The sequence below is a fragment of the Taudactylus pleione genome, unplaced genomic scaffold, assembly GCF_031769625.1.
Source record: "Taudactylus pleione unplaced genomic scaffold, aTauple2 ptg000095l, whole genome shotgun sequence".
NCBI lineage: Eukaryota > Metazoa > Chordata > Amphibia > Anura > Myobatrachidae > Taudactylus > Taudactylus pleione.
Window position 1 is genome coordinate 9,791,329 of NW_028284497.1, and position 15,226 is coordinate 9,806,554.

Consider the following 15,226-nt stretch of genomic DNA (forward strand, 5'->3'; position numbering starts at 1 on the left):
TGAGGATGGAGTGACTATACCATTTTGAGGATGGTGTTGCACATCCTCAACAAGCTCAGGTCATCAGAGAAGCCTGGGTACTTTGCTCCTAGCCTTCTCTTGGTTTCCCTGAAATGCAGAGATAGATGAAAAGTAATGCAGAGATAGGTGAAAAGTAAACAAATAACCTAAATAAGAGGAAAAATATCTAAAAACTAAAATGATATGAATCACACATTCATGCATGGACAGATCTATGCATACTGCTCAATCGGGTATCTTATTTATTTGATTAGGGCACATATATAAAGTTGATAATTGTTTACAATGATGAACCATATTGCTTTAATGATGTTTGGATGTCTTATGTTTTCTTCAGACCCAAGCATGAATACATTGTCCTTAACAGTACTGGGATTGAGGGTACTTACTGTCAAAGCTATAGTCTTCAATCTAATAATAACCCTGCGACTTTGGTCTTCTTAAGGTGAGTGGTAATACTACATAATATATATCTTCACTCGTCTTCCTTCTTATCGTTTACTTTGTTTAAATATCTAGATCTGTATTAATAAGCGCATTTAACAAATTACAGTACAGTTTAATCAAATTTGTAGCTACAGACTTTAAATTTACCAGTGTATCCCTTGGTTGTCCCAATGCCTTAGGTGAAGCTTTATAATAAATTCTGAATTAAAAAAAACACTGTGAATATTACCTTATTGCCCTATAATATCACACTATGATTAAATAAACTTTATTAAGGTACAATTCTATCCACTGTGAACTTGCCTGAAATTACCATAGTAGTGCATAGTAAAGCTAATTTGCAATAAAAACTTATGCAAATAATTATATTAAATATAAAAAAATTCATGTTCAATGATCTTGTCCTAATACTAACCACTTTGGGCCTGATATTTAGTCACTCACTAAAAGCATCTGCAAGCGCGGATAGCCATGGCACCATGACTTACTACCATATCATCATGTGAGTATTACAAAATAGCAGCCCAGCTGCCACCTATAAGTGCCCATTTTACAGATGCACAGAGCAAACCTGCAGCTCTCATATCCTCTGTAAAGATTGTGCATGGTGCAGCACATGCAGAGTCCTAAATAACTTCTTGCAGCGCATGTGCTGTCTGCTGACAATCTTGAGAAAGCGCCAGAGCTGTGTCCAACTGGGAATCAGGCCCTTTATTTGTGTTGAAGACATTTGTTTTCAAGACACAAATCTAATACAATATGTGTATATAATGCAATATCTTTAAAATATATGTAAATTAAAATGACTTATTTTTATCCTATAATATAATATTCCACAGACATTGGAATTTAAATAGTAACAGGATATATATAAAGCACAATTATGAGTCAACTAGAATATCACAACATAATTTTCAGCAAGCTATATTTAATGGAGGAATACTTGGCAGATAAAAAAATTTGCCATAATCATTTTTGTTCACTGTTAAAAATGTTCAAAGTATCCCACTTCAATGGCAACATCCACACCCTGTATACTTCTGTCCTGTACTATATAGTCATAGCAAATGACTAATCATGTCTTCCTCTCCCTTTACAGGAATTGATCATTTACACTCAGAACAACAATAAATTAAAAGTGAACAATTATTCAACTCAATACTATCAAAATGAAAAGAAATTGTTATTCATATTTTCTTTCAAATACACAAAAATAATTGCACAGGATGCAAAGAAAAAATATTGTGTTTCATCACAACTGACAAGGATTGGAACTATCTAACAACACAAATGTATTGTGTTCATGTTTCGTTAATAACTGTTGTTTTTTAAACATGTTATTAGTTATCATACTGTCATTATAGAAATAGATTCTATTCTCTTTTAATCAGAAACTTTTACTTTGTAAATGTATATTACGAAGTCAACATAAATTGCCATAGCATTCTCTATATTATAAGTCACTGCCATTAAATGAGTAGATATTTGTTCTTAGCTTTGTGTTTTACACCAGTTATATGAATGTTATATGTAAATTTGTTGTACTATATATGTTACTTTTGTACACTGTAAACATGAATGTCAAATGTTTTATTAAAGTGTTTATAGATTTAAAAAATAATGCTTCATTTTATAAACTGGAATATTTTGTAACATTTTACACTTTCAAGTATCATGACAATAATACACCAGCTGTGCAACAAATTATTTAATATTACTACATTCAAATTTGAATGGCACCACCGTTTCACACAGATGTGTAAAATATAAATGAAACCAAGCAAGTATTAAACACAGGGCAAAACAAAGGATAAATCCTGTGACAAAAAAATCAACAGCAGTAAGGTGGTTAGTTGATTGGATATGTAGTGAAATGTAATATTATTTGAATGTAGTAAAAGCAACAAAAACTAGTTTATTATACAATTGAAAACATTCCATTATCAGCCTCTAAGTGTTCCACAATTACCCATTTTTTTATAATGTAACAATGCCATACCATACACAGCTTGAAGTGTGCAACACAGTTATATGAGAAGAAGGGATTGCTAAGGGAAAGTTTTCATGTGATCAGAAGGAATAATGAAAATGAGTAATGTGGTGTTTATTTGGTTTGTACAAATGCAGTTCATATGGTAATCTAATCTCAACATAAACACATCAGTCTACCCTGTGCCACCAACTAGCTATATATCACCTCCATTTTACAGTTCTTAGCCCTGTAAAGAATGGTAGCTATTACTCTATACAAGGCCTTATTACAATTTCATATTAGTCTAAGTACCAGGGTGCCTGTCAAACCTGTCATTAACAACCCTCACACATATGATTCTTTTAATTGTGCATAAAAACAGTGGCTTCTACTGCACATATCTAGTTGTCAGCCATTACAAACACACACTGGACTTATTATAAGAATATTTATACTACCCTGGGAGAAAATAAGTAATTTGCAATGCTCACTGCAGTCACTTTAATAAGCCCCGCAGCTGTTTTTCTGCTTCCACTCATACTGAACAAATATGATTGTAAGCAGTCCTCAAGCATTCCATGGCAAACGTTGGTCATTTCAACTTTCCAAGAGTCTACAGTCCCTTCTGGACCCAAGCTGCCATGTACCTCAATTAGAAGACACATTTTCATGTTTTTATGATCCATTGGTTTTTCCTGGAAATATGTTTTATATATTTATTTTTTTCAATGACAAAAATGCATGTTGCTATATTTTCTTATTGAATATTGTGGTCATTAAAAATAGATGACAAAAAATACTCTTAACCTTAAACTGAAGTATCCCTTTAAGATGTGTACTACAGAAATAATATAGCTAAAAGTTTATTTTATTGAGAATTCTGTCTTAGAGCCTGCAATTTCCAGAGCACACAGCCAAAACACAACTGTATGAGTGACAGAAAACAATCCCAATATATAATCACCAAGGCCTACTGAATAAGATGGGTACGAGATGCCAGCGCTTGGGATCCTGGTGGTCAGAATCCCGATGCTGGTATCCCAACAGAGTTAGGATACTGACACCTGTTGGTAGGTATCCTAACCCTCCCCCTCTCCTTACCTTTATCCTCCCTGGTGCCTGAACCTAACCTCCCCCCCTAGTGCCTAAACCTAACATCCCCCTCCCTGCACCCTAAACCTAACACTACCCCCTTAGGGGTCTATTTACTAAGCAGTGTCAAGAGACGAAGTGAAATGAGATAAGGTGCCAGCCAATCAGCTCCCAACTGTCATTTTTCAAACACAGCCTGTGACATGGCAGTTAGGAGCTGATTGACTGGTACCTTACCTCTTTTCACTTTGTCTCTTAACTAGGGATGTGCGCCGGACCATTTTTGCCGGATTTGGATTTGGATTTGGTTCTAATTCGTCGTCCGGCTTTGGATTTGGATTTGGATTTGCCAAACTGCGGTGACTGGCTTTGGATTTGGATTTGGATTTGGATTTGGATTTTTTTACAAAAATTTACAAAAAAAGCTAAAATCACATAAATTGGTCTTTTTTTTCTTCCTAGAGTATTATTAACCTCAATAACATTAATTTCCAGTCAATTTAGACCATATCACAGCTTATAATATTGTTTTCAACATTATTGGCCAAAGGTTGCAGTGAGCTGACTGGTTACTAAGCGACAAAGCAGCGGCACAACGACACCACAGTATAAAGCACATCTATGACACATTGCCACACAGCAGTGGCAGAAATGAAAAGTAGTGCACACACCCAGTGGGGTACGGCCAGCAGAGTCACAGTACTTGTTTACAAAGTGGGCTACGGCCCTAGGAGTCACAGTGCACAATCTTATTAGCATTACACCGCACATAGGGCCTGATTCACATTACACCATAAAGTAGTGTCTCTTATTTATGTTACGACACACAGTAGTGCCCCTTTTACACAATGCCCACAGTAGTGACCCTTTTACACAATGCCCACAGTAGCGGTGTCCCTTACACAATGTCCCCCAGCAGTGGTGCCCCCTATGCAGTCCCCTTAGTAGTAGGGTCCACTATGCAGTGCCCCCAGTAGAATGCCCCCCAGTAGTATGCCCCCCATTAGCAGGCCCCCCCCAGTAGTATGCCCCCCATTAGCAGCCCCCCCCAGTAGTATGCCCCCCATTAGCATGCCACCCAGTAGTATGCCCCCCCAGTAGTATGGCTCCCCCAGTAGTAGGCTGCCCCAGTAGCAGGCCCCCCCAGTAGTAGGCTGCCCCAGTAGTAGCCCCCCTGTAGTATGGGCCCCCCCTGTAGTATGGCCCCCCCTGTAGTAGGCTGCCCCAGTAGCAGCCCCCCCAGTAGTAGTAAGCCCCCCCAGTAGCAGGCCCCTCAGTAGTATGGCCCCCCCAGTAGCAGACCCCCCCAGTAGTATAGCCCCCCCCAGTAGCAGGCCCCTCTGTAGTATAGCCCCCCCAGTAGTATAGCCCCGCCTAGTAGCAGACCCCCCCAGTAGTGCAGACCCCCCCAGTAGTATAGCCCCCCCCCCAGTAGCAGGCCCCTCTGTAGTATGGCCCCCCAATAGTGCAGATCCCCCCCAGTAGTATGGCCCCCCCAGTAGCAGACCCCCCCCAGTAGTATAGCCCCCCCCAGTAGCAGGCCCCTCTGTAGTATGGCCCCCCCAGTAGTATTGCCCCCCCCAGTAGCAGACCCCCCCCAGTAGTGCAGACCCCCCCCAGTAGTATAGCCCCCCCCAGTAGCAGGCCCCTCTGTAGTATGGCCCCCCCAGTAGTATAGCCCCCCCCAGTAGCAGACCCCCCCAGTAGTGCAGACCCCCCCCCAGTAGCGCCCCCGGACCTTTGACAAGTAAAATAATAAAAAAAATAAAACTTACCTGTATCCCCGCTCCCGCGCCGTCCGCTCTGTCACACGCTGAGGAGGGAGACGGAAGACGGAGCTCATGTGTGAGCTCCAGCCGGCTCCCTCCGTGCAGCAGCCAATGAGAGTCTGTGTGACTCTCATTGGCTGCTGTAACAAACACACAGCTGCCGCTGGCGGCTGTGTGTCTGTGTCTGTGTAGGGCAGAGCGCTATCACTGCGCTCTGCCCTACATGCGAGGAGACCTGATGTCGGATTCTCTAGTGAGAATCCGACATCAGGCGGCCGCCGTTCGGCCCCGAACGGGGATCCGAGTCAGGCGGTGAACACCCGAACAGGGTTCGGGTGGACTCAGATCCCCAATGTTCGGAGCGGTTCGGATTCCACAGAATCCGAACCGCTCATCTCTACTCTTAACACTGCTTAGTAAATAGACCCCATAGTGTCTAACCTTAACCCCTAACCCTGCTACTTACCTTCGGGATTCTGGCAGTCGGGATTCTGACAGGTGTCAGGATTCTGGCAGCGGCATTCTGGCTGCCAGAATTCCCGCATCAGGGATATTGACTGCATCCCTACTGAATATATGTAATGTAATATTAAATTTTTATGGTCACAATGTCAGGGATATTGACTGCATCCCTACAGAATATATATAATGTAATATTAAATTTTTTATGGTCACAATGTCAACACCGATTTCTCAACTAGCTAATAGTGGGAAAAAGTTATAATTGAAAAGTCTATAAAAAATACCCAAATATTAAATAGAATGTATTTTGCTACTGGTAAATGTAATGCTGCATTGAAATAACTGGTAACTCCCAGACTTGATCTAGGCTTTAGTGTTATTCACTTGGTGAGATGAAACTGCACTAAATCCTATGATTATCTTCTAATTATTTCTTATTATTTATATGGGAAAGTAATGCCTACAATAACATTGGAAAATAGCCTGATTTTATACTAATTTTCCCCATCCTAAATAACTTTAGCCTGAAGAACCTTCCATATACAGTACTTTCTGCCAATGGATACATAAACAGGACAAAGATAAGTTGGGCAGCCATGTCTTGTCTAATTTGTAATTAATGAAAAATCATCAGTCTTATTAAAGTCTGTGGTAAAAACCTTGTCAGAAGCCTGGGAGTGCATGGTTTTTTTTACCGAATCTTATTGGCTATCCAAAACTCGTGACAGCTGAAATCCAATAAGATTCGGGAAAAAAAACCGAACGGAACCGAGTAGAACCGAGCCTGCACATCCCTAGTTTAAACTACTGTCAATGGGATTACAAGATACAGTACTTATTTATGAAGCCATACAGAATGTGTAAGATTTTACAGACTGAATTGCCTACAGAATTTGCTACTGTGAAGTAACAATCTAATAATAATAATAATAATAATAATAATAATAATAAATAATGTTATTTAGTTAGCACTTTTCTCCCAATAGGACTCAAAGGTCTTTTTAATTTGCATTTAAAATAAACAGAAGATTCATACTAAGGGTTCAATCCAATTAGGTGCGAATTGCGAGTAGTGAGTTTGTTTCCTGAAGCTCGCAGACTTCGCATTGAACCGCGCTTCCGAGAATTCTCCAATTCAATTAAAAAGGAGGGGTGCGAATTGACTGCCAAATGAGATTTGAGAGAAGTGCATGAAAAAGTGGACCCCCAAAATGGATAATTTCATTAGCAGGACCGTATAGAAGGCTGTTTGTGGGCAATAGTAGGGTACTATACATTTTTAATTGGTGTCAAATGGCTGATTTCTGTTTTTTCTTTTAAAAACTGCAAAAAAATGGGCATTAATGAAATGCCTAAGTAATCGTGAGTCTAGAGTTTCTGAAGGATTCTAGAGTGGAGCTGGAGTCACAAAGCTAAAAGCTTTGGAGCTGATTTAGGTTGGATCGCACGCTATCGTAAAACTGTTGCGTTCTGCACATGCATCGCAGTGCCCATGCACGAACCAGGCGTCGCGATTGGGATAGCAGTAACTGTGCAGACCCATCGCAGAGTGATTGACAGTAAGTACCATTTGTGGGAGGTGACAGGGGGGTGGTTGGCGAAACGCAGGCGTGCCAGTGAGTTTGAACACAGTTGCAGGGGCGTGCATAAATTATCCACTGCAATGGCTTACACAGCTTGAGCTCTCACTGCATCCCGGAAGGATAGCAGTTTCTGAGTAAGGTCAGACCTTGTGCAAGTGTGCATGAGGCTGTGATATTAGTCGATGTTACTGATGGTTTCACAGTCTTGCAAAGTATTGCGGATGTGTGTAAGGTAAGGTGGGCATCCTTATACTGTGCTGCGATGGCATAGCAATCGCAATGGATTAGCATATAATTGCAGAGAGACTGCGTGCGTAATCGCAGCTGCGATCCAACCAGAAACAGGCCCTTTATCCCCAAAAGTGAGAATTTAGGTGCTGCTAATAGTATTTCATCTGCAGATCTAAGTGAGTGGTGGTGTAAGGAATCAGAAGCTGCCTCAGGTACCATGGAAAGTGCTTGATTCTGACTATGTTCCTCAGATGAAAGAAAGAGGATTTAATTTTGGCTGATACCTGATGTTTCAGTGTCAAGCCACATTTAAAGGAGGAGATTGGCTGAAGCAGGGCCGAAAATCAAATTTTTGTCACCTGGTGCAAGGCAGAAATTTGGCTCCTTCCCCCGCCGTCCTCGCAGCAGTCTGTGCCCCCACCGACTTCCCGTACCTGGATCTTCTCCTTGCTTCTCCTTAAGGCAGCAGCAGGCTCCTCACACACACTGTTCTTCAGCAAGTAGAACGTCACAGCCAACCCCCATCACTTTCCTCAGCCAGCACCCAGTCCCTATCACCTTCCTGAGCTAGCCCCAGCCCCTTACCACTTCAGCCAGCCTCAGCATGGGTGGGAATGACATGTGGCAATGTGAAAGTCAATGTGACAGCACACTAGTGCCAGATTAAATCCTCTGGAGGCCCCTAGGTAGTTGTAATCTTGGGGCCCCCTCACAAATTATCTCCTAAAATATTTTTCATTTTACCAAGCAACAATTGTAATAAACCCTACGTAGGTTGCACAGACATCTCACAGAATATAAGCTTTTAAGAGACAAACTGTAAGGTGAACCCGTAGTCTATGGTTTATGTACTTTAAGTTGTTAATGTGTACATTACATTAATACAGCATATATAGACTCTATAGAGTCTTTAAAGTAAAGTTTTCGTTTCTTTGAGTTGATTTATTTTTTCTATATATAGTATACAAGTTAAGGAAGCTTGATTGTAATGTTCTTTCAAGATCAATCTTTGATCCATTGTCACAGGGCCTCTAAAAGGCATGCCTATTTGGTAATCCGGTACTGCATCTCACCGCCATGTTGCCGGCTACCCTAATCGTGACTGAGCCTGCAACAGCCCAGTACAGTGTGCACTGTGCATGTATTTCATAGAGAGCAAGGAGAGAAGGGAGGAGGGGTGCTGCTCTCTATAACTTTGGCATTGCACAACCAATGGGGTGGCGCTCCTGTTCGGCCACAGTGCTCGAATTACAATGGAGCTGGCCCTGCGGTGCCCCCTGAAATGCAGCATGGGCACCGGCCAGCTGTGGAGAAATGTGCCCCACCGTAGCATGCACCACCGCATTGCATTGTTCATTCATTTTTTTCATAGCAAGCGTGGCCATGCCTCCTGCATTTAACCATACCCTCCCTGTATCACCCAGGCCCACAATATGACTCTACGGCCCTGGCTAGATAGGGAACATAAAACAAATTACAATTTCATCTATACAGAAAGCAGAGTTTTTTGATTGGAGTAGACTCACATGACAGCTCTAGGCCTTATTGGTTCTGAAGTAGAGTAGTCAGGTGACAGCTGGAAAGACTTAACATAGAAGCTATTCACCTCCTCCCCAGTGCAGAACATGGTGTAACGGGTGGGACATGTATCAAACTTTGGAGAGAGACAAAGTGGATAGAGATAAGGGGAGATATATCAGCCCTGGAGATAGATAAAGGGAGAGATGTATCAAGCCTTGGGGCATCCCAATTGGGATGCGATGCATCCCGACACTCTTCGCATGCATGCCGGGATTTATTAGGACGGTATGCATGAACAAAGATGCAAAGTACAGCTCTCTCGGTAAGAGATGTCCTTTGCGAGTGAGGGACTTCAGAAGTCCCTCTGGTGTCATCCTGTGCATCCGCGGCTACTATACATGCGCAGTATAGAACCTGCGAATGCACCAACTTTCTAACATCGCAGCTGTATGCAACTGTCAGGTTTGCGTACAACTCTGAATCAGGCACATAATTATTAGTCAGTAGTTTGCATAGCTCAGCAGTCAGGCCAGCCTTCACCTGCAGCTCCCAGCCAGCTGCCCTTATCCGATTTATATTATGAATAATGCCGGGTACACACTAGACGATCTTTAGTGTGTACGACATCGGCAGTGGCACTTGCTGATGCCGGCAGCGACAGAACATCAGCATGGTCCCCGCTAAGATATTGCCCTTCAGACCTGCATGCAATGGCTACACTTTACGGCAGCCTGGATTTGCTGCATTTTTTGCTTGCAACCCCATAGGGCTTTGAGCAAAATTCAGCAAATTCAGGCTCGGAGCGGGCCATGAAGGGTGCGAGGTTCAGGTACGTTGCCGGCATTTTAACGCCATTGCAACGCCAACTCACACCCTTCGAACATAATAGGATAGACCCCATGGATTTGGAATTTCAACTATTACTAATATTATTATTATTATCATGTGGGAAGAACAGAACATACATAAAACAATATATATAAACTAGATATACAGAACAAATGCCCACGTGAAAACAAAGAGTTGGTAAAACTATACAAGTTACTCAACAGGAGATAAATCAGAAATGAGGTCACTGGGCCTGATTCATCTTGGTTCGCAGTTGCAAAGATGCACGCAATCGGTCGATTGTTGCATTCAGCGCATGCGTATGCATTGCGCGAACTAGCAATTGCAAACAGAATAGCGATTGCAGAGGCTACGCAGACCCAGAGCAGAATTATTGACAGGAAGTGCCGTTTGTGGGTGGTGATGAAAGGGTGGTCGGGCAAAAGCAGATGTGCCAGTGCGCTTCAACGGCGTTGCAGGGGCGTGCATAAATTATCCACTGCGTGGCCATAAGCAGCCAAAGCACTGATAGCGTGCGTGGCTGTTAGCAAATTCTAAGTAAGGTCAGGGCTTGTGTAAGTGTGCGTCTGGGTCCGATATTACCGATTGTTTCGCTATGTTTCCCTAGAATACGGATGTGAGTAAGGAGAATTGGGGCGTACTTATGTCTGCCTGCGATCGCAATGTAAATGCAAACATTTAAATAGCACCGCTGATATTAGCAACTGCGGTGCGTGCGTATAAGTAGAATTGCGAACCGTAGTGAATCAGGCCTCTGTGTGCAGTTGGGATCTACGACATGAATGTTACATTGCAATTTATATTTATGCCGGATGCACCGTGGCTCTAAACCACTTTACATGGATTACATTTTGTACAAATGTTTCCAGTTTTGTAGTTGGAATAATGTTTTCTTAAATTGTAGCAGTGGCGTAACTAAGGGGGGTCGAGCAGGGCGTGTGCCCTGGGCGCCATAGGACCGGCGGCGTGGGGGCGCCCCCGGCCACGGTACCGGCCAGCTATAGTTAGGCAGTGTAGCGCTGACTGCAGTGTGTGTGGTCAGTGCTACACATTTACACAGGACCGGCACTAGGCTTCCCAGCGCTGGTCCTGTGCTGCACAGCCGAGCCCCTTCCCTCCCCCTGAGCACTTGCCCAATAGCGCCAGGAGGGTGGCAGACGGGCTCATGCTGTGCAGATCTTGGTGGTAGTAGCAAATATTCAGCGCTAGCGGCGATGTGTGTGTTAATCAGCAGCCAATGAGAGTCAGACGACTCTCATTGGCTGCTGCTACTGCACACACATCACCGCCGTGCGGCAGCGATGTGTGTGTGAATCAGCAGCCAATGAGAGTCAGACAGACTCTCATTGGCAGCAGCGCCCACGGCAAGAACAGGGCTGGAGCTCACTCATGAGTTCCGCCTTCAGGCTCATGCAGTGGGTAATGGGAGAGACGTCATGACGTCTCTCCCATAATGCTGAGCGCGCCAGCCCGGGAGGACTGACGTGCGGCGGCAGCGGGAGCGGTGTCCGGAGCTGGAGCGTGGATTCTGGTAAGTGCATATATATATTTTTTAACGTGTCTGCACTACTGGGGGCACAACGGGGGAGGGGGTGGCTACTACTGGCGGCACCGTTACTGGGGGGGACCTCTACTGGGAGTGGGGCACTTCTGGTGTCTACTACTGGGGGGGCTACTACTGGGCGCACTTCTACTGGGGACTACTACTGGGGGGGGGGAAACTACTACTGGGGACACTATATAAGGTGCTTACTACTAGGGGCACTGCACTGGGGGGGACCACTACTGGGGGCAATAATAGGAAGGACCACTAGAGGGGGCACTGTATAAGGGGCACTGGATAGTGGGGATCACTACTGGGGGTCTGCATAAGGGGGACCACTACTGTGGGCACTTCATAGGGGGGACCACTACAGGGAGCACTATATAAGGGGGAACACTACTGGGGGCACTACTACAGTGGGCACTATATAATGGGGAACACAACTGGGGGCACTTCATAGGGGGAACCACTACAGGGGGCACTAAGCGGACAGGGAAGTTGCTTATCTCACTGGCTTCTGCCTGCAGTACCCGGCAGCCTGCACTGGCACCATCCCCTTGATATCCCATCAGCCACTACAGCCTCCCCTGACCTCAGCAGCCGTTAACATGCGCAGGAAGTGCCTGCCTTCGCCTCCTGGCTGCTCACCCTGGACTGCAGCCAAAGACAGGACTGCAGGACCCCCAGACAGCGCATGAAGACGTCAGAGAGGTAAGTACACATGACTTCCTACTTAACAAAGTTATATATGCGATATATAGTGAAAAAAGTAACAATTCAGTTTTTGTTTTCTTTATGAATAGACCCCAGTATAAGGACAATTAAATCTAGGGTTGCCAGATGTGATACCTGCAAATGTGATACCATTTGCAGAATGATTGCTGGGCCTATAGTTCACTTACAATCTATCTACCAGCTTATTTTGCTATGCAAGCATTTCATGTGTGTCTGTGTTTTTCAGGACTGGTCTGGTAATTCAAACTAAGGCCCTCATTCAGAGCCACACGCAAGCGGGCGCACGTACGTTAGGCGTACGTACAAAAATATTTAAATTCAATGGCTCGCTCGTATTTTCGTTCGCATCTAAAATTCCTCCCTAAACTCTGACGACCCCTCCTCTAACTAACGAGCGTACGAAATAGCGAGCGTACATCACCGAAATGGCTTGAAAGGAACGCACGCACAAGTATAAACAGGAAGTGGCCTTGTCAGATGTCGATTACCTGCTCCTTTATTCTGCCTACCTCCATCAATCGTATCATGCCAATCAATGTATCAATTAGCTTAATTGTTTGTTTTTTTTCAACACAATGCAAGAAACTTTACTCTTGTCTGTGTTTGTGTTTACCCGCAGAATACGTACGGATGAAACATTCGCTTGTATTGTTTAAAAAACATGTGAACCACAATTAAACAATTGTACTATTGCTGTGTATCCCCGCATATTTCCCTGGGTTCATTTCTTTATTTAAATTTGCTTACGCATGTCACTGCATCAAGCCTATCCTAACTCTCCAGAGATTTCTGGCCCTGTCGAACACATGACTCATACACTAACCAATAAAATTGCTCCTGTTAATTTCCAAAATACATTAGCCAATCAGAAAATTTTTACACACTTTATCAAAAATGATTTTTAAGAAAAACACCATTGCCATCATGAGAGCCTCCGCATTCACCAGACGTGAGCTGCTGGTGCTTACGGAGGTAATGGATCGCCGGATCACCAGCCAGCCAGAACCCATGACCAACCGGCAGAAGCGCTCCGCGTATGCGGAGGTACGGTCCCGCCTGCGGTCCTTTGGATCACGCCGCAACATCGGGCAGCTGGAGCGCAGGTGGTCCGACCTGCAACGGCGAACGCCCCGCTTGCTGGCATGCTTTCGCATGCAGATCCTGGCAAGTAAGTGTTATGTATTGTGGTTTTAATGTTTGTGTTTGTGGGGCAAACTGCGTGTGCATGTTTTCATGTTTGTTCTATTTATTATTTGTACTCATATCTGCGTGTGCATGTTTTCCTGTCTGTTCTATTTATTATTTGTACTCATATCTGCGTGTGCATGTTTTCCTGTCTGTTCTATTTATTATTTGTACTCATATCTGCGTGTGCATGTTTTCCTGTCTGTTCTATTTATTATTTGTACTCATATCTGCGTCTGCATGTTTTCCTGTCTGTTCTATTTATTATTTGTACTCATATCTGCGTCTGCATGTTTTCCTGTCTGTTCTATTTATTATTTGTACTCATATCTGCGTGTGCATGTTTTCCTGTCTGTTCTATTTATTATTTGTACTCATATCTGCGTGTGCATGTTTTCCTGTCTGTTCTATTTATTATTTGTACTCATATCTGCGTCTGCATGTTTTCCTGTCTGTTCTATTTATTATTTGTACTCATATCTGCGTCTGCATGTTTTCCTGTCTGTTCTATTTATTATTTGTACTCATATCTGCGTCTGCATGTTTTCCTGTCTGTTCTATTTATTATTTGTACTCATATCTGCGTCTGCATGTTTTCCCTCTTTTTATGAATTTTTAATTCTACTGCTATTTTTTTTTTTTTTTTTTTGTTTGTTTGGCCGGATTTGTCCATAAACTAAACGCAATTTATTTGACATATTTTAGGGGGACAGCCAAGACTCCGCCGTCAACGTCGGCGTTCCCGCCCACTCTCCCCAACCCCCAGCCAACACTCCACCCCAAATCTTTCCCCTATTCCCCACTCCTCCCCATCCTTCCCAGACCCTCTCCCGGAAATGTCGGGACTCCTTCCCCTCCGTCCCACTTCCCCCTCTCCTCCACCCACCCCTCTTCCAATTACCCCCTCCCCGGAGTCCAGCATAACTCCGCCCCATTCTTTGGGGAATGACGGATCCTCCGAGGAGGATCATGGAGGTTTTGCCGGAGCTCCCGATTTTTTTCCCGGTATGTTTTGTATTATTTTTTTTTAAAGCACAAACTGTTTGTATGTAATCATGTGTCGTGCCTTTCTTCGTGTTTTTGTGGCTTGACTTTTGTTGATTGTGAAGGTTTGCCTTTACCTCTTCCTGGTGATTTAAGCATACACATATCATACCTGTGGGAATTTGTACCTAGGCCTTGTATTTTTGCCAGCCCACACTTTTTATTTATGTTTTTGGGTTTAGGAGTGATTTGTTTTTTAATTAATGTTTTTCAGTGGAGTCCCTATTGTTGTATTAACCCACACACTTTTCTCACCCACAGAGGAACAGAGGCGTCGGCAAGAGGTGGCGGATGTTGTGGGGCAGATGCGCCACCATGTAATCGGCCTTCTGGTAGCCCTCGACCGGCTGTCTGGCCTCCTTCGGCATTAGTTTTTTTTTTTTTTTTGTATTTTCCCAATAAAATTTTAAAGACAAATATACGTTGTGGCTCATTTTTAAAAACCAAAACCAAGATAGTTTAGCCTGACATAAGTTCCTGCAAGGATTTCCCTTTTGTAAAAGTTAGATTGTGTTTTGTCTTTGTATGTCAAACAGACACCAGAAACACATAACAGTAACAATGTAATTTCCCTTTTTGGGTGTAGTGTCAATTTCAGATTTCTACATTTTCCAGGTTCCTACTTGGTGCGCAAGCTGCTTAGGCCAATCTTACAAATCCCAAGGTTGGGCCAGGCTTCCTTTTGGTGTGGATTGGAAAGCTGAAAACATATTTCAGTTTTGCTCATCTGGCGTCAGTACTGGTTTACCCCTTAGTCAAATGTAACTTGTGT

General features: G+C 43.5%; 1 protein-coding gene across 1 annotated transcript in view; it reads left to right on the forward strand.

Annotated features, from left to right (window-relative positions):
- Positions 1-1,829, forward strand: part of LOC148526575 (T cell receptor alpha chain MC.7.G5-like) — a 447,371-nt gene extending 445,542 nt beyond the window's left edge. The window contains exons 6-7 of the mRNA XM_088470224.1: positions 359-466; positions 1,568-1,829. Of these exons, the coding sequence (XP_088326350.1) occupies positions 359-465 (107 nt within the window). The 3' untranslated portion in view covers position 466; positions 1,568-1,829. The remainder of the gene's footprint in view (positions 1-358; positions 467-1,567) is intronic.
- Positions 1,830-15,226: the final 13,397 nt, after the last annotated feature.